Genomic DNA, 27,313 nt, shown 5'->3' with positions numbered 1-27,313 from the left:
CTTCACAGGTGAGTTCTACCAAACATTTAGACAATTAACACCTACTTTTCTCAAAATATTCTAAAACATCGAAGAGGAAAGAATGCTTCCAAACTTCTACTAGACCAGGATCACCCTGATACCAAAATCAAAGACACTCCCCCCCCCCCAAAAAATTACAAGCCAATATCACTGATGAACATAAACACAAAATTCTCAACAAAATATAAGCAAAACATATTCAATAATACATTAAAAGCATCAACAGGGACTTCCCTGGTGGTCCAGTGGTTAAGACTCCATGTTCCCAATGCAGGAGACCCAGGTTCCATCCCTGGTCAGGGAACTAGATATCGCACACTTCAACTAAAAGAACCGCATACCAGGGCTTCCTAGGTGGCGCAGTGGTTGGGAGTCTGCCTGCCAATGCGGAGGACATGAGTTCGATCCCTGCTCCAGGAAGATCCCACATGCCGCGGAGCAACTAAGCCCGTGTGCCAAAAAATAAAAAAAAAAAAAAAAAAAAAAGAACCGCATACCACAACTAAAGATCCCACGTGCCATAACTAAAAGATTCCACGTACCACAACTAAAAATCTCACACGCCATAACGAAGATCCCAAACATGGCAATAATGATCCCACAGGCCACAACTAAGATCAGCACAGACAAACAGCAAATAAATATAAAAGGATCATAAATCTTGATAAAGTAGGATTTATCTCAGGGATTCAAAGATGGTTCAATATCTGCAAATCAATCTGGTAACACCACATTGACAAACTGAAGAATAAAAATCACATCACCTCAATAAATGCAGAAAAAGCTTTTGACAAAATTCAAAATCCACTTATGATTAAAACTATCAACAAAGTAGGTACAGAGGGAACATACCTCAACATAATAAAGGCCATGTGACAAACATACAGGCAACACCATTATGGTGAAAAGCTAAAAGCACTGCCTCTAAGATGAGGAACAGGGATTTTCCTTGCAGTACAGTGGTTAAAAATCCACCTGCCAATGCAGGGGACACAGGTTCAAGCCCTCATCCAGGAAGATCCCACAAGCTGTGAAGCAATTAAGCCTGTGCACCACAACTACTGGGCCTGTGCTCAAGAGCCCATGAGCCACAACTACTGAGCCCATGTGCCACAACCACTGGAGCCCACACAACTAGAGCCTGTGCTCTGTAACAAAAGAAGCCACTGCAATGAAGAGTAGCCCTTACTTGCCACTACTAGAGAAAGCCCTTGCACAGCAACAAAGACCCAACATAGCCAAAAATAAAAATAAATAAATAAACCATTAGAAAAAGTTATTTAAAAAAAAAAAAAGATCAGGAACACAACAAGATGCCCACTCTCACCCTTTTTATTCAACATGATATTGGAAATTCTAGCCAAAGCAATCAGAAAAGAAAAAGAAATAAAAGGAATACAAGTTGGAAAGGAAGAAGTAAAACTGTCACTATTTGCAGGTGATATACTATTGCTATATATAGAATATCCTAAAGTGGTCGCCAAAAACCAATTAAAACAAATAAATGACTCCATAAAGTTGCAGGATACAAAATTAAAACAGAAATCTGTTCCTTTTCTATATACTAATGAGCTATCAGAGAAACTAAGGAATCAATCTCATTTACAACTGCATCAAAAAGAAATAAGATAACTAGGAATAAATCTAACTAAGGAGGTAAAAGACTTGTACTCAAAAAACTGTAAGACAATGATGGAAAGAATTAAGACAACCCCAACATATGAAAATATACACCATGTTCATAGACTGGAAGAATTAATATTGTTAAAATGACTATACTACCCAAGGCAATCTACAGATTGAGTGCAATCCCTATCAAAATACCAAGAGCGTTTTTCACAGACACTTTTCAAATTGCTCTAAATTTGTATGAAAACCCGAAAGACCCCCAAATAGCCAAAACAATGCTGAGAAAGAACAAACTGGAGGTACCATGCTGCCAGATTTCAAACTATACTACAAAGCTACAGTCATCAAAAAATATGGTACTGGCAGAAAAGCAGACACAAATCAATGGAACAGAATAGAGAGCCCAGAAATTAACACACACTTCTATGGGCATTTAATCTACAACACAGGAGGCAAGAATATACAATGGGGAAAAGACAGCCTTTTCAATAAATGGTGTTGGAAAAACCGGACAGCTACACGCAAAAGAATCAAACTGCACTACTTTCTCACACAATATATAAAAATTAACTCAAAGTGGATCAAAGACTTAAAGGTAAGACCTGAAATCATAAAGTTCCTAGAAGAAAACACAGGCAGTCTTAGCAATATTTTTGACATCAGTCTTAGCAATATTTTTTGTGGATATGTCCCCTGAGGCAAGGGAAACAAAAGCAAAAACAGACAAATGGAACTATATCAAACTAAAAGGCTTTTCCACAGGGAAGGAAACCATCAACGAATGAAAAGACTGCAAACAATTTAACAAAGGGCTAATATCGAAAATAATCAAAAGTTCATTCAATGCAACATCAAAAAACAAAAAAACAAAAAGAAGCAATCCGATCACAAAATGGACAGAGAACCTAAATAGACATTTCTCCGAAGAAGACATAGAAATGGGCAACAGGTACATGAAAAGCTACTCAACATCACTCATCATCAGGGAAATGAAAATCAAATCCACAATGAGCTATTACCTCACATCTGTCAAAATGGATATTATCAAAGAGACAACAGATAACAAGTGCTAGAGAAAATATGGAGAAAAGGGAACCCTTAGGCACTGTTGGTGGGTATGTAAATTGGTGCAGCCACTGTGGAAAACAGTATGGAGGTTCCTCACGAAATTAAAGATAGAACTGCCATAGCAATTGCCAAGCAATTCCACTTCTGGGTATTTTTCCAAAAAGAACAAAAACACTAATTCAAAAGGACATATGCACCCCTATGTTCAGTGCAGCATTACTCACAATAACCAAGATATGAAGTAACCTAAGTGTCCATCAATAGGTGAATGGATAAAGATGATACATAGATAGATAGATGAATATTAGCCATAAAAGAATGAAATCTTGCTGTTTGCAACAACATGGATGAACCTAGAGGATGCTGTGCTAAGTGAAGTCAGACATAAAAAGACAAATACTGTTTAATTTCACTTATAAGTGGAATCTAAAAAAAATGAACAAACATAACAAAACAGAAACAGAGTCATAGATCTAGAGAAGAAACACATGGTTACCAGAAGAGGGGAGGGTGGGGGGAATGAATGAAATAGGTGAAGGAAATTATGAGATACAAACTTTCAATTACAAAATAAATGAGTCAAAGGGATGAAACATACACTGCAGGAAATACAGCCCATAATAATGTAACATCTTTATATGCTGACAGGTGGTAACTAGATTTATCATGGTGATCACTTTGTAATGTACAGAAATATCAAATCATCCTATGCTGCAGAACAGAACAGACACAGTGTTGCAGGTCAATTATACTTCAAAACAAACTCAGAAAAAGAGATCAGATTTGTGGTTACTGGAGGCAAAGGAATGGAAATTGGATAATGGTGGTGAAAAGGTATAAATTTCCAGTTATAAGATAAGTAAGCACTAGGTTTATAACGTACAACATGGTTAATATAATTAACACTGCTGTATGTCATATATCAAAGTTATTAAAAGAGTAAATCCTAAGAGTTCTCATTACAACCCCTGCCTCAAAATAATCTCAGCTCCCAAATCAAGCATTTGAAGACAAAGTTTGCATATAACTCAATATCACGTTCAGACATGAAGATAATGCTATTTCTTGGAGCATGCATGTGAAGTTGTTTTTTCCCCTTCAGTAACAAAGATATATATGCATTCATAACTCTGAACCATTTTCTTCACTCATTAAGACCAGAAGCTTATAATACCACAGGTAACACCCAAAACTACTGTCTGTAACAAAGAAATACACGACTCTTTCAGCTAACAAACTCCTTCTCACCTCCAAAGTAATTTTAAAAGTAAATTCTCAGAATTCCCTGGTGGCTCAGTGGTTATGAATCTGCCTGCCAATGCAGGGGACACCGGTTCAAGCCCTGGTCTGGGAAGATCCCACATACCTCAGAGAAACTAAGCCCGTGCACCACAACTACTGAAGCCCACATGCCTAGAGCCCATGCTCCGCAACAAGAGAAGCCACCGCAATGAGAAGCCCGCACACCACAACGAAGAGTAGCCTCTGCTTGCTACAACTAGAGAAAGCCTGTGCCCAGCAGCAAAGACCCAATGCTGCCAATAAATAGATAAATAAACTTATTTATTTTAAAGAAAGAAAGTAAATTCTCCATCATCCAAGGACAGATTAAACTGCTTTGGGATAATGAGGGTAAAAATACTCATGTTGTCATAAAACTCCTAGAAGAGAATATAGACAAAACATTCTCTGATATAAATTAATAGCAATGTTTTCTTAGGTCAGTCTCCCAAGGCAATAGAAATAAAAGCAAAAATAAACAAATGGGAATCTAATCAAACTTAAAAGACTTTGTACAGCAAAGGAAACCATAAACAAAAAAAGACAACCTACGAACTAGGAGAAAATATTTGCAAATGATGTGACCAACAAGGGCTTAATTTTCAAACTACACAAACAGCTCATACAACTCAACAGCAAAAACAAACAATCCAATCGAAAAATGGACAGACGACCTGAACAGACATTTCTCCGAAGAGGACAAACAGATGGCCAACAGGGACATGAAAAGATGCTCAGCATCACTAATTACTAGAGAAATGCAAATTAAAACCACAATGAGGTTATCACCTCACATGGGTCAGAAAGGGCATCATTACAAAGTCTACAAATAACAAATGCTGGAGAGGATGTGGAGAAAAGAGAACCCTCCTACACTGTAAGTGGGAATGTAAATTAGTGAACCCACTATGGAAAACAATATGGAGGTTTCTCAAAAAACTAAAAACAGTTTCCATAGCACCCAGCAATCCCACTCCTGGGTATCTACCTGGACAAGACTATAATTCAAAAAGATACAGGCATCCCATGTTCTTGGGATTCACAACAGCCAAAACATGGAAACAACCTAAATGTCCATCAACGGATAAAGAAAACGTGGTACATATATTGGGTTGGCCAAAAAGTTCCTTCGATTTTCCAGTAAACATAAAAGACACATTTTTCATTTTCACCAATAACTGTACTGAACAATGTATTCACCCTTTTCTTCCACTACCTTCTGCCATTTTTCATGCAACTTTGTAATTCCATCTTCCCAAAACTTTTTATCTTTTTGAGCAAAGAACTATTCAAGGTGTCTTTTATAGTCTTTCAGGGAATTGAAATTTTTTCCAACAAGAGAATTTTGTAAAGACCAAAATAAGTGGAAATCCGAAGGTGCAATGTCTGGTGAATACAGTGGATGAATCAACTTCCCAGTCAAGCTGTAACAGTTTTTGCCTGGTCATCAAAGAAACATGCGATCCTGCGTCACCCTGATGGAAGATTATACGTTTTCTGTTGACTAATTCCAGATTGCTGTAATCAGGAGCAGTACTTGTTGGAATTAATCGTTTCATTTTCCGCAAGGAGCTCATAATAGAGGACTACCTTCCAATCCCACCATATACACAACATCACCATCTTTGGTGTGGTTGGTGGTGGTTCATTTCACTTGCCCCACAACCTCTTCCATTCCACATTACTGTACAGTAACCCCCTTTCAGCACCTGTCACAATTTGTTTTAAAAACGGAACGTTTTCGTTACATTTAAGTAGAGAATCACATGTGGAAATACAGTCAAGAAGGTTTTTTTCCGCTTAACTTCCATGGAACCCAAACATCAAAGTGATAAACCATAACCAAGCTGGTGCAAATGATTTTCAATGCTTGATTGGATATTTTGAATTTGTCAACTATCTCCCGCATGGTATATATAACATTGATTGTTCTCAATTAATGTCTTGATTTGATTGCTATCAATTTCAACTGGTCTTTCTGACTGTGGAGCATCCTCCAGCGAGAAATCTCTACCAGGAAACTTCACAAACTACTTTTGACATGTTCGATCAGTCATAGCACCTTCTCCATACACTGGACAAATCTTTTTTTGCGTTTTGGTTGTGTTTTTACCTTTCCTGAAATAATATAGCATAATACACTAAAAATGTTGCATTTTTCTTCCATCTTCAATATTAAAATAGCTACACAAAAATTCACCAATTTTGATAAGCTTTTTTAAAAATGCACGCTGATATCACAGCTGTCACAACACAGTCTAACAAAACAGTTTTAAATGAAGTTAAAGACAACTAAGTGCTACAAGAGCCATCTTACGGGGAAAAAAACAAAATTTTTGGCCAACCCAATAATGGAATGCTACTCAGCCATAAAAAGAGAATGAAATAATGCCATCTGCAGCAACATGGATGAAACTAGAGATTATCATACCCAGTGAAGTCAGTCAGACAGAGAAAGACAAACACCATATGACATCACTTATATATGGGAATCTAAAATATAACACGAATGAACTTATCTGCAAAATAGAAACAGACTCACAGACATATAAAAAAGACTTGTTGCCAAGGGGGCGGGGGGGGGAGGGGAGAGATGGACTGGGAGTCTGGGATTAGCAGATGCAAACTATTATACACAGAATGGATAAACAAAAAGATCCTACTGTACAGCACTGTATATTCAATGTCCTGTGATAAACTATAATGGAAAAGAATACAAAAAAGAATTTACATATGTACAAAGAAACACTTTGCTGTACAACAGAAATTCAAAACATTGTATAGCAACTATTGTTCAATAAAATCAACTTTTAAAAAATTCTGGTATTGACACGCTTGCCTGGTAGCACAGTGGTTAAGAACCTACCTGCCAATGCAGGGGACACGGATTTGAGCCCTGGTCTGGGCACATTCCACATGCTGTGGAGCAACTAAGCCCATGCGCCACAACTACAAAGCCTGTGCTCTAGAGCCTGTGAGCCACAACTAATGGGCCCACATGCTGCAACTACTGAAGCCCATGTGTCTTAGAGCCTCTGTTCCGCAATGAGAAGCCACTGCAATGAGAAGCCTGAGCACCACAACGAAGAGTAGCCGCAGCTCACCGCAACTAGAGAAAGCCTGCATGCAGCAACGAAGACCCAATATAGCCAATAAATTAAAAAAAAAACATTAATTAAAAAAATAAAAAAATTACAAATTAAAAAAATATAAATACTGGTGTTGAAGTGTTTAAATTTTTAAAAATTGTGTTGGGTGATCAAGATGATCAGACAGTGGCTGGAGAAGCAAGTATGACAGATGACATCCACTAGCTGGAACTGCAAAAAATAAAAATAAAATAAAATCACGGTGAAAAGCATGAACTGAAAACCACTTTCCCCCTGATAGAATAAAAGAAAAACCTCTTCACTGCTAGAGTAACACTGACTCCACCCGTCAACAACCCTTCAAAAATAGAAAAGCACTAACTTGCCCATAAACAAGTCAAAGGGAACTCATGAATGTGGGGATTCCAAACTCAAAGAATAGTAGCTGTTAATGGGATATGAATTAAGTGAAAAAAAAAAAAGGAAGGTAAAAGAAAAGTACTGGGCTGGGATGTACTTCTGCCAAACTCAGGTTTTAACAATCAGATAAGGCAAGTTTCCAACCACACATGTAAGGAACTTAGAAACAGCCACTATGTCCTAACAAGTGAAGGGTTAAATGTACTGAAAAAAATGAACAAATCTTTTGAATCCATAACAGACAGTGAGAACACAGGGCAAACTGCTAAAACAGACAGGTGGATACCGGGGATCATGGCTTTACTGGAGCAGTAACTGACAATGGAAACTACCTTGGGAACCACTGCCAGGGTAGAAAAACTTTAAGTGTAACTGACAAATTGCTGGAGATTCAGTGTAGACAAGCCTGAGTTTAAAACTCCAGAGGTATCCAGTTATAGGGGGCTCCCACATTTTTGAAAGTTTTCCTCCAGGAGCTTGACCAGGTTCTCACAGTAAAAATCCCCTCATGAGAAAAATCTGGTGGGTGGGGGAATGGGGGGGGGGGGGTCAGTCTCTGTTACTTTTAACAACAAAGCCTAACCTCTGAAGAAACTAGTTAACCAGAGTTTAACCTGGTGAGGTTTTATCAGATCCTAACTGATCTAGGGAAAGGAAATATCCAAATCCAGCCTACTCTAACCAATCCTGTCCAACAGCTACATGTAAAAGAATGAAATTAGAACACTCCCTAACACCATACACAAAAATAAGCTCAAATTGGATTAACGACCTAAATGTAAGCCCAGATATTATAAACCTTTTAGAGGAAAACATAGGAAGAACACTCTTTGACATAAATCACAGCAAGATCTTTTCTGACCCACCTCCTAGAGTAATGCAAATAAAAACAAAAAAAAGTGGGATCTAATGAAACTAACTTTTGCTCAGCAAAGGAAACTATACACAGGATGAAAAGACAACCCACAAAATGGGAGAAAATATCTGCAAACGAATCAACAAAGGATTAATCTCCAAAATATATAAATAGTTCATGCAGTTCAATATCAAAAAAAAACACCCAATCAAAAAATGGGCAGAAGACCTAAATAGGCATTTCTCCAAAGAAGACATACAGATAGCCAAGAGGCACATGAAAAGCTGCTCAACATAACTATTAGAAAAATGCAAATCAAAACTACAGTGACGTATCACATCACACCAGTCAGAATGACCACCATCAAAAAATCTACAAACAATAAATGCTGGACAGGGTGTGGAAAAAAGGGAACCCTCTTGCACCACTGCTGGGAATGTAAATTGATACAGCCACTATGGAAAACAGTATCGAGGTTCCTTAAAAAACTAAAAATGGAATTACCATATGACCCAGCAATTCCACTACTGGGCATATACCCAGAGAAAACCATAATTCAAAAAGACACATGCACCCCAATGTTCACTGCAGCACTATTTACAATAGCCAGGTCATGGAAGCAACCTAAATGTCCATCAACAGATGAATGGATAAAGAAGATGTGGTATATATATACAATGGAATAAAAAGGAACAAAACTGGGACATTTGTAAAGACATAAATGGACCTAAAGAATGTTATACAGAGTGAAGTAAGTCAGAAAGAGAAAAATATCATACATGAACATACATATGCAGAATCTAGAAAAACGGTACATATCAACCAGTTTGCAAGGCAGAAATAGACACACAGGTGACAAAACAAATATATGGACACCAAGGGGGAAAAGCCGGGTGGGGGGGGGGATGAATTGGGAGATTGGGATTGCCATATATACATTACTAATAACAAAAAAAACATCAAATTGTACACTTTAAACATATGCAGTTTACTGAATGTTAATTATATCTCAATAAAAGTCCTTAAAAAAATGGGGGAAAAAAAATCCTATCCAACTTAAGGGGGTAAGATGGAAAATGAGAAGCACTTGTGAAGTTCACAGTCCAGAGGCACAGGCTTATTAAAAAACTGAGACCTAATCAGAGGACTAAAGAACACCTCCCTTTTCCTCACATCCATTCCTTACCACAACTTTATTAAAGACTTATTTACAGCACTTCCTTTTGCCTAACACATCATATCCAGCCGTCAAGAAAAAACTACAAAGCATACTAAAAGGCAAAAAAACCCCACAATTTGAAGACAGAGCAATCATCAAAATTATCATACTACGATGATGAAATTACCAGACTGGGAATTTAAAACGATGATTAACATGCTAAGGCTCCTAATAAATAAAGGACACAACATGCAAGAACACATGTGCAATGTAAGCAGAGAAATGAAAATCTTAAGAAAAAAGCTAAAAGAGATGCTAAAGATGAAAAACATGGTAAAAGAAATGAAGAATGCTTTTGATGGGCTTATTAGGAGGCTGGACACTGCTGAGGAAACAATTTCTCAGTTTGAGGATATATCAACAGAAACCTCCAAAACCAAACAGGAAAGAAAACAAAGACTGAAAACAACAGAATATTCAAAGACTGTAGGACAACTACAAAAGATGTAACATACACATAATGGGAGTAAAAGAAGGAGAAGAAAGGAACAGAAGAAATATTTAAAACAGTGATGACTGCAATTTCCCCAAATTAATGTCAGACATGATACTACAGAACCAGAAGCTCACAGAACACAAAGCAGGGTAACTGCCAGAAAGACTGTATGTAGTGATGCCATTTTTAAACCACAGAAAATCAAAGACAAAGAAAATATACTAAAAGAAGCCACAAAAAAAAAGACACCTTACCTACAGAGGAACAAAGATAAGAATTATATCCAACTTCTCACAGAATCAAGAAAAGTGAAATATAGTAAGTATTCAGAGAATAAAACACCAACCTAGAATTCTATTCCCTGCAAAATTAAAGGAGAAATAAAGACTTTCTCAGACAAACAAAAATTAACAGAATTTGTTGCCAGTAGATCTGACTTGCAGGAAACATTAAAAGAAGTTCTTCAGACAAAAGGAAAATAACACAGATCTAATTCAGATCTCTATAAAGAACAAGGAAAAAATAAGTGAATGTAAAATAAAAACTTTTTGTTGTTGTTCTTAGTTGATCTAATAGGTAACAATTTGTTCAAAATAATAACAGTAACAATGTATTTGATCATTATGCTTATGCCTGTATCACATATATGTACTTACACATTAGTGAAATGAATGACAGCAATGATACAAAGAAAAAGAGAGAGAATTTACATACTACCTATGAAGCAATATAGTGCTATCTGAAAGTGGACCTGGGTTAAGTTGTAAATGTATATTCAAACCATAGAGCACCATTAAAAACAGTTTTAAAAAAAAAAAGCATAACTGATATGCTAAGGAAAAAGAGGAAACCACATCACATAAAACATTCAACTAAAACTACAAAAGGCGGATAAAGAGTGAAAAACAAAAATAGGAACAAAGAACAAGGGCAAAAGAAAAACTATAACAAATACGGTGGATATTAGTCCAACGATTTCAATAATCACCTTGAATGTCAACCGTCTAAATGCACCAATTAAAAGAAAGATTGCCAGAATGGATCAAAAAACAAGACCCAACTATATATTATCCACAAAACCCACTTTAAATATAAAGGCACATAAAGATTAAAAGTAAATGGATGGCCCCCCGATATGCTGTGTTCTAAGAATTTTGGCATCGTTTCTGAACAAATATATAGATGGCACTACAGGATTCACATCTAGAAAACTGGCTCTCAACATACACTTATCAAATGTGTTGTGACTTTTCCGACACTAAAGCAAAAACATGTTAATCAGGAAAAATTTACTCTTTATATAAAATGTTTGAGACTGTTTAGCCTTTTATTGGAATTTCATTTGGAAAATATCAGCCTTTCTACAGATTTATAACTTATATTCTTCTGATTATAACCCAAATCATTTCTTAACTCTTTCATTACTTAAGCGAATACTCAATTACATTTTACTATATAACAGTGGGCATATTTTTATGACCCAAAATGAAATATTTAATTCTATGTGACTAGTATACTTTTCTGTTTGTTCAAGTTGAATGTGAAAAACTACAACTTCTGCCTACACTATATTTCAACTATTATTCCCTCCAATTGTATATGATAACATTGGTATATTATTTTAAAAATCTAATACCTAAACATTTGAATTTGCATAGATATATTTGAAAGTGATCATTTGATTTACAAAATAAATTTTTTATTCTAAAGAAAAAAAAAAAAAAAAGTAAATGGATGGGGACTTCCCTGGTTGTCCAGAGGGTAAGACTTCACACTCCCAATGTAGGGGGCCCAGGTTGAATCCGTGGTCAGGGAACTAGATCCCACATGCATGCCACAACTAAGAGTCGACATGCCACAACTAAGCCTGCATGTGGTCAATAAGAGTCCACATGCCTCAAAGATCCTGCATGCCGCAAGAAGAGCCGAAATGAATCAATCAATAATTTTTTCAAAAAGTACATGGATGGAGAAAAATATACTATGCTAAAACTAATCAAAAGAAAGCAGGACTGGTTATTTTAATTTCAGACAAAGTAGACTTACAAGTAAGGAAAGTTACTGGGGATAAAGAAAGGCATTACATAATGATAAAGGGTCAACCCTCCAAAACATAACAATCCTTAACATAATCGTGCCCCCAAACAGGGTATCAACCCACATGAGGCAAAAACTAAAAGAAACAGATGAATCTACTATTAGATAGAGACGGAAACAGTCTCCATCAGAAATAGACAGATCCAACAAGCAAAAAATCATTAAGGACATAGTTGAATTCAATTATACTATCAATCAACTAGATATAATTGACATATATAAGACTACATTCAACAACGGCAGAATACACATTCTTCTCACATTAACATGGAACATTCACCAAGCTAAACCTCATTCTGGACCATCAAACATATCTTTCAAAATTTAGAAGACTATAATGGAATTAAGCTAGAAATCATTGACAGAAAAATAATGAAAATCCCAAAGTAAGTGATTAAACAACACACTTCTAAATAACACACAGGTCAAAGAAGAAATCTCGAGAGAAGTTTTAAAATATTCTGAACTAAGTGAAAACATAAATATAACTTACTAAAATTTGTGGGACACAAGAAAGCAGTGCTTAGAAAGAAATATAGCACTGAATGCATATATTAGAAAAGAAGGAAGAGCTAAAAACAATAATCTAAGTTTCCACCTTAGGAAACTAGAAAAAGAAGTGCAAATTAAATCCAAAGTAAGCAGCAGAAAAGAAATAAGAATCAGGAAAGAAAGAAATGAAATTGAAAACAGAAAAATGAATAGATAAAAATCAATAAAACCAAAAGCTGATTTTTTATTGATTTCTTTTATTGATCTCTGAAAAGATCAATTAAAAATTCAATTAGCCTCTAGCCAGGTTAAGGAAAAAACAGAGAAGACACAAATTACTACTACCAGAAATAGAAAGAGGGACACCACTACAGATCCCATGGACATCAAAAGGATAATAAAGGAATATATGAACAATTTCATGCCAACAAATTTGATAACCTAGATGAAATGAGCCAATTCCTTGAAAAACTCAAGAAACAGACAGTCAAAACAGGCCTATATTTACTAAAGAAATTGCATCAATAACCTTCCAGAACAGAAAGCACCAAGCCCAGATGGGTTCACTAGTAAATTTTCCCAAACATATAAGAAATGATACCAATTCTCTACAATCTCTTTCAGAAGATGGAGTAGAGGGAACACTTCCTAATTCGTTCTATGAAGCAAGCATTACCCCAATCCCAAAACCAAACAAAGACAACAACAGGGGGCTTCCTTAGTGGTGCAGTGATTAAGAATCTGCCTGCCAATGCAGGGGACACGGGTTCAAGCCCTGGTCCGGGAAGATCCCACGTGCCTCAGAGCTACTAAGCCTGTGTACCACAACTCCTGAGCCTGTGCTCTAAAGCCTGAGAGCCACAACTATTGAGCCCACGTGCAACAACTACTGAAGCCCACACACCTAGAGCCCATGCTCCATAACAAGAAAAGCCACAATGAGAAGCCCAAGCACCGCAATGAAGAGTAGACCCTGCTCTCCCCAACTAAAGCCCGCACACAGCAACAAAGACCCAACACAGCCAGTAAATAAATAAATAAATAAATAAATAAACAAACAACAGACCATTATTCCTCAAGAACATAAACGCAAAAGTCCTCAACCAAATAATCTCAAATCAAACATACAAAAAGAACTATATGCCATGACCATGTAGGATTTATTCCAGATATGCAAAGCTGGTTCAACATTCAAAATTCAATTAATGTAATTCATCACATCAATAAACCAGAAAAGAAAAAAAAAGTCACTTGGTATCAACAGATTCAGAAAAAGCTTTTGACAGTATCCAACACCCATCCATGATAAAAGCTCTCAATAAATTAGCAATAGAAGGGAACTTCCTCAACTTAATCAAGAATATCTACAAAGGGGAGCGACTGCCCTGGTGGCACAGTGGTTAAGGATATGCCTGCCAATGCAGGGGACATGGGTTCAATCCCTGGTCCAGGAAGATCCCAGAGACCTCAGAGAAACTAAGCCTGTGCACCACAACTTCTGAGCCTGCACTCTAGAGGCCGCAAGCCACAACCACTGAGCCTGTGCACCACAACTACTGAAGTCCACATGCCTAGAGCCCATGCTCCACAACGAGAAGCCACCACAATGAGAAGCCCATGCACTGCAATGAAGAGTTGCCCCCACTCTCCACAACTAGAGAAAGCCCACACACAGCAATGAAGACCCAATGCAGCAAAGAAAGAAAAAAAAAATCTACAGAGAGGAGAAAAAAAAAAGAATTATCTACAAACAGAATTAAGATTCCCACATGCCACAAGGCATGATTCAAAAACAACAACAACAACAACAACCCAGAATATCTACGAAAAACCTAAAGCAGCCATTATACTTAATGGTGAGAAACTAGAAACGTTCCCACTAAGATCAGAAACAAGGCAAGGATGTCTCCTATCATTGCTCCTTTTCAACATTATACTGTAAGTCCTAGCAAATGTAATAAGACAAGAAAAGCAAATAAAGGAATACTGATTTGGGAGAAAGAAATAAAACTGTCTTTGTTCACAAATGACATGATCATCTAGGTAGAAAATCCGAAAGAATCCCCCAAAACCTTCTGGAACTAGTAAGTGATTATAGCAAGGTTGCAGAATACAAGGATAAAGTAAAAAAGTCAATTGTTTTCCTATGTATGAACAAAGAACAAGTAGAATTTGAAGTTAAAACACAAAACTATTTACATTATCACTCCCCAAAAGTGAAATACTTAGGTATAAATCTAATACATACAAGGTCTATATGGGGAAAAATGACAATACCCTGATGAAAAAAATTAAAGAGCTAAATAAAGGGAGAGAGAGTCAATGTTGACGAATAGGAAGACTCGCTATAGTTAAGATGTCAGTTCTTCCCAACTTGATCTATAGATTCAATGCAACTACAATCAAAATCCCAGCAAGTTATTTTATTTTGTGGATAATGATGAATTCTCAGGTCCATGTAGAGAAGAAACAGACTTGGAACAGCCAACAAAATATTGAAGGAGAAGAACAAAGCTGAAGGGCTAACACTACCCAAGTTCAAGACTTACTTAAAAAGCTACAGTAATCAAAACAGAGTAGTATTGGTAGAAGAACAGACAAATAGGTCAATGGAACAGACTAGCGAGCCCACAAATAAACTCATATAAATAGAGTCAACTGATCTTTAACAAAGGAGCAAGGACAGTACAATGAAGCAAAGAGAGTCCTTCTCAACAAATGGTGCTGGAACAGCTGGACATCCACATGTAAAGAAATGAATCTAGACACAGACCTTCCAACTTCCACATAAATTAATTCAAAATGGATCATAAACCAAAATGTGAAACACAAAACCATAAAGATCCTAAAAGAAAACCTAGAAGAAAACCTACATGACCTTAAATATGGCAACAACCTTTTGGATACAAAATCAAAGGCATGATCCGTGAAAGAAATCACTGATATGCTGAACTTCATCAAAATAATAAACTGCTTTGTGAAAGACAACGCCAAGAGAATGAAAAACAGACCACAGACTGGGAGAAAATATTCGCAAAAGACATGTTATCCAAAATGCACAAGGAACTCTTAAAACAACAGTAAAACAATCTGATCAGAAAATGGCCCAAAGACCTTAACAGACACCAAAGAAGATACACAGATGGCAAATGAGCACATGAAAACATGCACCATATCATGTAATCAGGGAAAGGCAAATTTAAACAAGATACTATTACATACCTATTAAAAAGGCCAAAATCCAGAAAACTGACAACACTAAATGCTGAGAAGGACACAGAGCAACAAGAACTCGTCATTCACTGCAAAATGGTACAGCCACTTCGGAAGAGTTTGGCAGTTTCTTACAAATTTAAACATACTCTTACCATACAATCTAGCAACCATGCTCCTTGGTATATATCCAAATGAACTGAAGATTTGGACATGGATGTTCATGGCAGCTTTATTCATAAAATTGCCAAAACTGGGAAGCAACCAAGATGTCCTTCAGGAGATGAGTGAATAAATGAACTACAATTAAAGAAGCCAATCTGAAAAGGCTACATACTGTATGATTCCAATTTCATGAAATTCTGGACAAGGCAAAGCTATGAGGTTGCCAGAGGTGAAGCATAGAGGATTTTCAGGGCAACGAAAATACTGTATGATACTATGATGGTGAATACATGTATTACATATTTGTCCAAACCCACAGAATGTGTATCACCAAGAGCAAACCCTTATGTAATCTACAGACTTTGGGTGATTATGATGCATGAATACAGGTTCATCAATTGTAACAAATGTACCACTCTGATGGGGGATGCTGGTAATGGGAATGGCTATGCATGTGTGGGGGCAGGGGCTGTACAGGAAATCTCTACTTTCCTCTCAACTTTGCTGCAAACCTAAAATTGCTCTAAAAACATAAAGCCTTTGATAAAAATAAATAACACAAGTGCAAATTTAAAAAGCTCAGGAGTGTATCATGCTATTTTAACATGTAATAACTTTCAGCTTGTTTTTCAGACAGGCAATTTATAGATTAGGATGTCCACAGGGCAGAAAATTCTTATATACTAGATATAAGTAAGTTTGCTTTAAAGCTCTCTGTGCCTCATTAGATAAGTTTTGTTTCAGTTATGATTTGGGGGTCATTCTTTTCCCTTCCCCAATCAATCAAGAGTTGTCTATATGTATTACACATCAACTATACTTCAACGTTTTTTAAAAGTTGTCTATATTCGAGAGTGAGTCAAAACTTATCCACACTCCAGTTATATTAAAAACTTCTGTTGGCCGCTCTGCCTTACCAGCACTTTCCATTCAAGGCTACTGTCTCCCCAGTCACTGCTGGGCAAGTGTGAACGTGTTACAACAGTTCATTTGTAACTGCGGCGCAAGCAAAAACGGATGCCACGCTTGTGATCTGCTTGAAAGAAGAGCAGTGTGCAATGATTCATTTTTTGTGGTCTGAGGGTGTACCTGGTGCCATTATTTATCGAAGGCTTTGTGCGAAGTATGGAGAAAGTGTTTTGTTGCAAAGAAGTGTATGTGAATGGATAGAGAGGGTCAAAGAGGGTCGCACAACTGTTAGCCATCAAGAAGGAGCCGGATTCACTTCTGATGAAAAAGTGAAGACAGCGGTGCATTCATGGCTCACAGCTCAGCCTAAAACATTTTTTAGCAAGGGAATACGAAAGCCTGTTGACAGATGAACAGAGTGTATTGAAAGCCAAGGATATTATGTCAAAAAATGATGTATCTGTCTTTTCTAAAAGTTAATTAAAATAAATTCTCCAGCCAGCGTGCAGATAATTTTTGACTCACCCTCGCATATTAACAAGGAACAGCCACACAAGATTAACAAAAGTCTATATCTAAAATCTAAATCTAAGGTCCCCATTCTGATAAGTCATCTAATTTGCCTACAATTTTGGATTGTGAACCCAGTCAATATTCATTACAGAAAAATGAACTGTCACTTCACAGAGTGTAAAAGCAACTGTGGTATATTTTGTAGGGCTTGCATTTACCAATGTCTAAAGTCAGCAGTCCACACTACCAATACTTTAAATTCAAATCTTCCTTTTATCTCTAAGAACAGGAAAACTGTTACCTACCTTTCAGAAACCTCTTGCTTCAACTGAGGAACTTCACCAAGTGCTGAATCAATGTCCATGAAACCAAGAAAGTCTCGTTTTATATTAACGGGAGGCTTCTCCAAACCCCTGCCTGATATTTCATGACCCCTCAATAGAGGATCCGAATCAGTTAGCTGTATCTCTGACCCCTCACCTTCCGTAAGACGGACCCGCTGACCAGGAGAACTGGGAACACTGTTCCCTTCTTGGTCAGAGCTGTTCTTTTGCTTTCCATCTCTCTGGGGCTTACTATTTAGCCCATCATCCCGGAAGCCTTTAGCAAATGGATTGTAATCTATTTTCAACTGGGTAATCTGAATGTTTTGATAAGCTGTTACTGCAAAGAATTCAGTCTGTGGGAAGGTAAAAGTGTGGACACCAGGGCCATTTAATTGTATCACTTCAGTAGCCTTTTCCGCAGGCACCAAATGAAGCCTCGGCAGGTAGCGATGCATAGAGTGCAGGATGATATGCCCTTCTTGGTCCAGTGTATTGTTGGTAAGTTTGAGTTTATAGAAAGATACTGGTTGATGCATCCAATAATGACCTGTGGAAGGAGACTCTGGATGAATAAAAACCCTCCCCAAAACATGGGGCTCAGCCTTCCCACTGGGCTCCCACCAGCGACCATTCCATTTATAACGATGGTTATCCACAGGAGATATATCCATGACGAGGATATATTTCATATTTGAATCTAAACCTGTTATCCAATAACGACAGTAAGGAAACATGCGTCTTCCCTGCTTGGTCAGAATCATCTCTGTGCTTCGATGATAGAATTCATTCCACATACTATTGTTATCCAAAGTGACAGTGATTCCTCCTACAGTACAATCAGCTGGAAGGCAAATCTTTCCTTTAGATTTTCCTGGTGATGACACACTGCTAGCCAAAGCACAAGCATCCCGATTAGTAACCAAAATTCCTTGATCAGTTTTGCCATTTCCTGGCTGTTTTAGGATGACAAAGAAGGTAGGTGCTGCTCCTGGCACTGTCCCACCATCTTGATTAGCCAATATAATCTGCTGTTTCTCCTCCATGATTCCAGTGGGAAAATCAGTAGTAAGATAACCGTAGTTACCACATAATCACAGCGGCCTTCCCAGCCTAAAAAACAAGTAAAAAAACAGAACATAAAACACTTTAATCAAGTGAACATTTATTTTGTTCACAAAAATACAAGAATGATTATGTTATTCCCAAAATATCTTCCTAAATTCTTCTAAGACTTTGCTTCTGCCTTTCTCTCAATCACTGTAAAGACACTCATTCTGGAATATCTGATCATCTTTTTAAAGTTCATTTTAACCTAATTAGTTAAATTACTCATATCCCAATCCTCCAATAATTCACTATACCTACTATAATCTCACATAAAAATAAAAAGTGTATATTCATTTTAGAAAAACTACATGAAGGTATAAAAGTATACAGACTTAAAGAGATTAAATTGGAAAGTTATTTGCATTTTAACAGGATCCCAGTACTTTATGAATCCTGCCAGAGGATTCCATTACTTAGCAAGTTCTCCTGAGATGAGTAAAAATTAACAAATTTCCATGTTATCATTATATAGAATCAGCTCTTTTATTATGGTACTGGCATGAGTTCATACATAAGTAAAATGCTACTTAACTTGTTAGTACATACATTTAAAGAAACCATGACAAATCACTGGAACTTACTGGGAAGGAAACAGTTGGCTCCACGCCTCAGACCTTACACTGAAAAAAATTCCAGACAGACCAAACATTTAAAACTCTTTCCTCAGTCTCAGTGTAGTTTTAATTCTTAAAGAAATCTTGAGAAACACTTTTTGATAATAAGTAGGACGCAAAACCTAGAAGTCAATAAGACAACAAAATTTTTAAACTCAAAATCATGTAAATTTGTTTTTAATATGACAAAAACTATCCATGCAAAATAAAAAAACAAATAAGTAACTGGAAAGCGGTATTTGCAACTTATAAAGAACTCATTTCCCTAATATAAAAAGGCATCTTTTTATACAAATCAAGACAAAAAATCTAATAGAAAAATAGGCAAAGGATAGGAAGAGCAAATGGTTATGAAAACATACATAGTCTCAGAATAGAAGAAATTAAAGTCATCATGAGATACTGTTTTTTATTCTATCAGAATGGCAAAAATCAAAAGTTTGTCAGAGGTGTTGGACAGGGTGTATATCAACCAGCATTCTCATCTAACCAGCGGCTAAGAGTGTAAGATGACAGGGTAACATGAAAGGTACAAATGCATACATCCCATGAAACATTAGTTCTTCTAGGACTTTATCTTATATACATGCGTGCAAATACACACACACACACCCGTGATAAATGGTGGTACAATGACAGAGTGGAATATTCTGCAGCTAGAAAAGAGAATTATAAACTTCATGTATGCATACAAAATTATCTACAAGATATATTAAGGGCATAAAGTTCAAGAGTTGTAGATTATGCTACATCTATAAAGTTTAAACAAAGAAAAAGCCAAAGAATGAAAAAAATGTGTACGTATTTGCTTCACACAGACTATCTGTAAAGATAAAGAGGAATTGGTACTACTGGCTTTATCAAGGGAAAACAGGGTGGCTGGAAAAATATGTACTGACATTTTCTAAATTTTGTATCTTGTGAATATACAACCTATTCCCCAAAAGAAAAAAAAAAAACACATACACTAAATTAGTTAATTCATAAAAGTTACAAGAGAAACACCACATACACTACATGATTCCATTTACATGAAATGTCTCCAGAATAGGCAAATCTATACAGAAAGTAGACCAGTGGTTGACAGTGAAAAGGGAGAAGAATAATTGGGACAACTGCTAATGGGTATGGGGTTTCTTTTGGGGGTGATGGAAATGTTCAGGAACTAAAACCACTTAAATGTATCCTTTAAAATGGTGGCTTTTATGTTATGTGAATTATATCTCAATAAAATGTTGAAATCTTAGGTTGTTACATTCAACTGAAATGATGTGCTAAAATAAATTACCTCAATATTCTACAAGATATAAAGCTATCACCTTCAATTAGCTTTTACACAAAGAAGGAAAATGCTACATCACTACTCCTGTTTAAGTGGGTCAGTAATTTAGACTAATCAAATTGAGCCATTTATTGGTGCTCCTCATTTTAATTAAAAGTCTAATTTTACTTTTCATCAGAGCTACTGACAAGCAGCAAAAACATCTGTTCTGAATTTTACATTTTCTTACAGGACTGGCCATATGACCCCCTCCCCGCCTTTTTTTGGGGGGCGGCAGCTCCAAAACTTACAATGTTCATTAGCCTGAGGATAATATTTTAAAAATCAAGACTTAAAAAAAGTTTGCTTATTGTTTCCTATCATGGCTAGATATAAAAACAGAAATCCACTTTCAAACACTAGACCACTAACACCCAGGAAAAGTGAAAAAAGAATCTCTCCTCCGATTAAGAGTTTAAAAGATAGATTAAAAATTTGAGTGATTCTTTCCAAAAGCTTCCTCAGGCTTAAGGCAATTAAACTTATTGGTTTCCTAAAACTAACGAGTTTAAGTAACACTATCAGAGATTGATAAAACAAAATTTAAACAGACTGAAGTCACAAATAAGGTGGCTTTATAAAAATAGTAAAGTTCAGAAAATCCACAAAAACCAATACCTCTAAAATGGTATATAAATCAAATAACACAAACTCCTAATCCTGTATTTAGTCCATAAAGCTCAAAGTTTTATTACAAATCAAGCAATCTTGTAAGCAATGATGCAAAGACACCCTTATGAAGCACATTTAAATAACACACACAACAAAGATCTGAAAAAAATTTTTAGCAATCCCAAACCTATGAAGACATTAAAGGGTTCGGAATTTCTTAAACATTATCTTCTGTGATATTAAAACCTTGACTTTCAGATCACTTTTACAGGTAAAACTGGGGCAAAGAAGTTTAAAACAAATGCTTTAAAAATCACTCTCTTTTAAAAATTAATCTATGAAATATGACTCTACTGACAGAAATCCAGTTTAGTGACAGAGACTGTACAGAGGTAGATTTTATACTTACATATACACAGTTCAAAATTTTCCTTTCATCTAAACAGAAAAGTTAACTGCAGAAGAGTCAGACTGCCCTATCTGCACTCTGTACACAGGTATTAATAAATGTAAAAATGTGTATTAAAACAAAAAAAGAAGTTAGAACTCTCAGACTTTCGATTTGTAGAAGGTCTTTTTTTAAATTCTCCAGTCAAGTTATTTCATGAGTTGATCAAAATGTATAAAACCAAAACCCTTATTTATGGACACAACAATCTCTATCTTGAGCCAAACATTGCTACTGGTTTACAAACAAGTAATAAAATTTTATTCCACAACAATCTTTAAGCACGGATTTTACTTCACTTTAAGCAATATGCCTATGCTCTTAGAACACTATAAATATTGGATTTTCTAAAGAAAGAGTAGTTAATTCAGCAAGTTCAGCTGTTTCAGACACAAATACTACTCTAAAGTCTAAGATAACTTTAACCAATTGCAAAAACCAAATTACTTTAGGAAGAGCTAGGCTGCTCATGAAGCAATAAATCTCCTTCCAGCAAGATTCTAAAACTACTCTGTATCTGCTTCTCTGAAAGCATTAAGGAAGACCACATAGATATAACTTAACTTACAAAGTTTTGGTACACAGATATAACTTAACATCCAAAAAAATTTCAGTTCAGTTTTTCAAGATCAAGCAGGTATCTACATAAAATAACTATAATAATGACCCGAAGAGGTAAGTTTAGTTGGGGATGAGAACTCTGTAACATTCTGAAAATGTCAACGTCAGAAGGCACAGGCACTCACACACCAACAGACAAATGCGATTTCACAGAGAATGTTTTCAGGTAATGTGGCAAGTTCCATAAGTAAACTGTTACAATTTCAGAGTCCCTATTCTGAATATCTTTTCACCAATGATCTCTTCGGGAAATGTTTAACTATTAAAGCCAAGACTCTCATCCAACTTACCAACTAGGTAGTTACCTAATAAAATGATTCAGGTACAAGCCCCCCACCCAAAGCACACTAAATTAAAATTCCAAATCAATATCATTACTTTAAAAAAACAAAATATTCAAATGATGGCCAACCTAAACTGAATGTTTCCAAACTTGCTAAAAATAACCATAACTTTTCATACAACAAATGCATTACTGTATAGTAGGCACGAAGATGTTAATTTGTTCCTTAACATAATCATTCACTACAAGAGTGGTTAAATTACGTTTCTGAAACTCAAATCTGTAAGAGAATAGGTTCACTCGAATTTCAGTATTCACCAATATATAATGAGCCCAGAAATTTGAAAAATCTTTTTAAAAGCATAATTTGCATACAAAAAGTCAGAAAATACGATGGCAAGTGATACAAAGACAGTAAAATAGCCAACAATCCGTTCTTAATCGTCATTAGGTTAACTTTAATATTTAAATAAATGGTACTCGCAATTAATTAGTAAGCACTTACTCTAGACTAGACTATACCCTGAGCATTTTATCATCACCACAACCCTAAATGTGAAAAATAAATTTCAAAATACTATCTGAAATGCTTTAGGTTTTATGGCACAAAGTTGCATTTACCTAAGATAGTAGGCTCCCCTCCTCGTCTTCTCTCGCCACATACCATTCGCTAACGCTGGCTTCATGAGCTTTTTCTATTCCTAGGAATGATCCCTTAACTACAACTCGGGGTTAGGAAGCACTCAGGTCCCTAATATTTGGATAAGTAGAATCTTAAGAACTAACTTTTATCGCAGAAATAGACAGCAATCAAATAGCCACCTCGCCTTGGATTCAGTATGGCAAGGTACAAAGGGCATTAAATTTTCTCCAATCCCAAGCATGTGTTTTCTGGAAAGTGCACCCAACCCACCCACCTCACACAACAGCTGGCAACATAGCCCTACGGCAGCAAGAAGCACTAGCGTCAACTCCATACCCTTGGAAGTGAAAAAAACCTGCCAGTCCCAGAGGACTGCAGTCGCCGTCGACTATCAAGGCCCACATCACCACTTTTCAACGGCAGAGGCCAGCTAGCCAAGAACACGTGAAAAAATGCCGCAAGGAAAGCTCTTCCGGGGAAGGAGAGTCCGACAGATCACGTGCCGCCGGCCGGAACCCGCGGATCACTCGGCGGGATCCAGTCGCATTTTGTTACTGTGGAGATTACAGAACCAGGCGCCCGGCCCTCCCAGGCCGGCCCCCTTCCCAGCAGCCGTCACGCCACCTCCAGGCACTTTCCCTGCAGCCTAGCCGCGGCGTCGTGCCCAAAAACAGGCAGAGCAGGCAGTATTTGCCAGGCACTCTGCCGCAGAAGCCCAAAGAGCTTTACAACACACGCGCGCAGCGCGCGGGTGGGCTCCAGAGTTTCTTAACCCACGTGTCTGCCCCGGCGACGCGAACCCTGCGAGAGTGGTCTTCCCTCAGAAGAAAGAGTACTTTGGTTACGCACGTTGTTCTGCCATCAGTAACTCTTCTTTTCAGACCTCCTTCACTCTCCCTGCTCCCACCCTCGCCAAAGGAGGCATCTCCAGAGTTCCGAAGGCAAAGCAAAAACCTTCACATCGTGACACTACCACTTCCCACTCTCAATCCAGTTTGAAATAATCCCTAACTCCATACTCCTCGCAAGCAGATTCCTCAACTTTGGTTACTGGCGCTCAGAGCGGTTTATTTACCTCCCAGACCCACCTACCGCTGAGGGCAGAGACCTACTTCACAATTTAACATAAGCGGGAAGCCACACAGAGAACTAGCCAAAGCCTGCCCCACAAAGGGAAAAAGAAAATAGCACCTGCTCTTCCCACCTGTTTTCCCCGCCCTCATTTCTGCACTTACGAACCACCGGTCCTTTGTTTACCAAGTTCCCACTCCTACACAGTCACTTCCTCGCCCTCCTTCTTCATAAAACTCGCGGTCTTGCTTCAAACAACCTGCCAGGAAATTATATGCTAGACGAGATATCTATACAGGTGTCAAAACGCTGCACACAGCTCCTTAGAAAAGCGAGGTCAGCACCGCTTCCCTTGGAGTTTTGGAACCCGCAAAGCTGAGTTCTAAAAGGTAAAGTGCACAAGCACGGCTCTCGACCTAAAGCCCCACGCCTGGCTGGACGGCGTCACGCGGATCGTACCATGCGGTGCGGCACCCCACGCACGCGAGGGCAGGGCCGCGCCATGGGCGCTTCTCACCCCGCCCGCCTCGTGGCCGCTCTCGCGGGCGTCGATGTTCCCAGTTAGTTAGCTGCGCGACGCGGAAGTGAGGCCGGGGGCGCGCGCGAGGTGACATGCGCAGCCTCGCTCAGAACACCATAGGCGCGCGCCAAAGGCGGCCCCGCGCAAGGCCCGGCCTGGCCGGGGCGTGCGAAGATCGCTCAGCGGAACGCTTCTGACACCGTAAAAAATACACAAGAGCTTCAAACTCTCGGAAAACTCCAATCGGGCCAGTACTAAAGAGACGCCCTCCACCCAGGCCCGAGAGTTACCTTGCGGGGCGTGGCCGGCCTCACCCGGAGTCCTTCACATCCCGCTGGGGGCGGGTTATTCTGTTCGGTTCGCACACCGTGTGTCCGCTCCAGCTGAAGAGCCTGCGCGCGCATCGGACGTCCACGTCATCGCGCACGCGCTCCTACCCGCTCGGAGCCCGTCGCGCAAGCGCAAAAGGAGGCGCGAGCAGCACCTCCCTCGCCCCTCCCCCAACACCAGGAGGCCAAACAGCCCCGGAGCTGCGACAAGACCCTTGGGACCCGCCCCTGGAGCTTAAGCCGCTGCCTTTCCGGTACCAGCAACAGAGAAGAGCCTAATGAAGCTTCCAGAATCAAGAGTGGCGAGGCAGGCGGGAGGCACCCCAATTCCCTCAGCCTCGCACACGAAGCCTTCGTGAAAACTGTGAAACCTTTGCCCGCGGGCTTTCTCAACTGTGCCTGCCACCTTTTCCCTTGGGCTCCTCGCCGGCCCCGCCCCTACTGCGTCCAGCCCCACCCACGTTGGATAACGCAGCCCCCAACGCTTCGCTAGCCCGTCAAATGAATCCGCGGTCTTCCTCCCCAATGTGCTGTGGGCTTGGAGAACGCCAGAACGTCGGGAAACCTTGAAGACAAGACCCTGGGAGATGGGGGATCGAGTCTGCAACATCCACGACCCAAGAACACTAGTAAAGTAGGGAGGAGTCCGAATATCTCAATGCCGTGTGGGAAGGGAAGAAGAGTTGCTACTAGCTTGCCTGATATAAAGATGAAATACGTCCTGATGACAGTAAAACGTGGAAATAAGAATTTTGCACGATAGAGAATATTACCCGAGCGTTAATGCCCTGATCCTGCGTTTTCAGTTTTTGTTTGTTCAAGATATTTAAGCTATGAGGTGCAAACAAAAAATTAATAAGTATCTATGATGTGTCAGGCAGTTGCTGGACTAACAGTATTTATCCCAAACATCAAAAATTATCTTTCTTCTTCTCCACCCCTTACCAGCCATTCTTTCTTCTGTGCTAACACTCCAGTAAAAAGGGAGAGTTGTTTAAAGTGGTAGAAAAGAGGCATCACAGAAGTAGATAGTAAGAGAGCAGAAACTGTGGTCCATGTTTCCAAACTTTCCTTTCACTCTCTTAGAAGAACTGGCAGGAGCTGAGAACCTAGTACCTGCTAGGTGACTTGATATAAACACTGTGAAGGTGAATGAGGAGGTTACAAGAAAGGAGCCAAGAAGAAGAGGCTTATGGAACAAGACTGATCTAAGCTGGACTCCAGGCATATTAGGAAGGGTCTTCTTTCTCTTCCTTCTGCTCTTCCTGAGAGGATACACCACACCACGGGGAGAAACTGTGCTGGAATTAGTCTGGAATGGAAAATGTGTAGGCTAAAGTTGACAGACTTCTGAATTTGCTCTGAAACCCCCATTCAGGCACTGTCAACAACAGCATTACCAGTGCAAGGAACGAATAATAATATCCAAGATACTAGGCAAAATTGAAAAGTAACAGTTCCTTTCACACCTTCCTCCTCTTCCCTGATCCTAAGAACCTCTTTCCTGGAAGCTGCCTTTTCAGAATTTCCCACCTCATCCAAGAATGTTTTCCTCTCAAAAGTCAGATTTCCTCATATAAAATTTCCATTTTCTGAAGCAGAAATAAAATTTGTGTTGACATTATTAAAGCATCTGATGCTAAGGTGTAAATGAATGATGACTGGTTAACAACCATGGATAGTCAGAGCTGCGTCCCAAAAAGAACAGGTTAACACAAATGATATCCCTAACTGGAGAATCTATGAGAACACCTTGGGGGTGAGGGAGAATGGAGTTTTTCTTTTGCTACTCTCTCCCTACACCAGGCAAACATATTATGAAATGCCAGACACTTTAAAAAAAAAATTTTTTTTTTCAAGATTCAGCACTGGATCTCCTGGTGGGAGAGGTAAACTACCTGTATTTTTTTTTTTCAGCGTGGGATCTGCCTTACCTATGAAGATCTAGAGATGCACTATCAAGAATCTGAGAGCTTATAAATGTTGTTTTTATATATAAAACCTAAAAAT

The 27,313-nt window shown here is 38.3% G+C and overlaps 1 protein-coding gene and 1 pseudogene across 37 annotated transcripts in view; one reads left to right on the top strand and one right to left on the bottom strand.

Annotated features, from left to right (window-relative positions):
• Positions 1-27,313, bottom strand: part of MGA (MAX dimerization protein MGA) — a 166,690-nt gene that overhangs the window by 73,960 nt on the left and 65,417 nt on the right. For 28 of the 37 annotated variants that reach the window (XR_009051326.1, XR_009051327.1, XM_057721766.1 and 25 more), the window contains 2 exons: positions 19,423-19,577; positions 17,714-18,844 (listed from right to left, as the gene is read on the bottom strand). Coding sequence is in view for 35 of the 37 variants with exons in the window: in XM_057721766.1 (XP_057577749.1) it covers positions 17,714-18,777 (1,064 nt within the window). In the remaining 2 variants the exon portion in view is untranslated. Of the gene's footprint in view, positions 1-17,713; positions 18,845-19,422; positions 19,578-23,361; positions 23,653-24,913; positions 25,197-25,264; positions 25,352-27,313 lie in introns of those variants that run through there. The other 9 variants (XM_057721775.1, XM_057721776.1, XM_057721767.1 and 6 more) reach the window with 8 other exon arrangements.
• LOC130844683 (N-terminal kinase-like protein) overlaps positions 25,962-27,313 on the top strand; it is a 46,318-nt pseudogene continuing 44,966 nt past the window's right edge.

This window comes from Hippopotamus amphibius, chromosome 2 (assembly GCF_030028045.1).
Source record: "Hippopotamus amphibius kiboko isolate mHipAmp2 chromosome 2, mHipAmp2.hap2, whole genome shotgun sequence".
NCBI lineage: Eukaryota > Metazoa > Chordata > Mammalia > Artiodactyla > Hippopotamidae > Hippopotamus > Hippopotamus amphibius.
The sequence above is the reverse complement of the archived record's forward strand: the minus strand, read 5'-3'. Positions and strand labels throughout refer to the sequence as shown.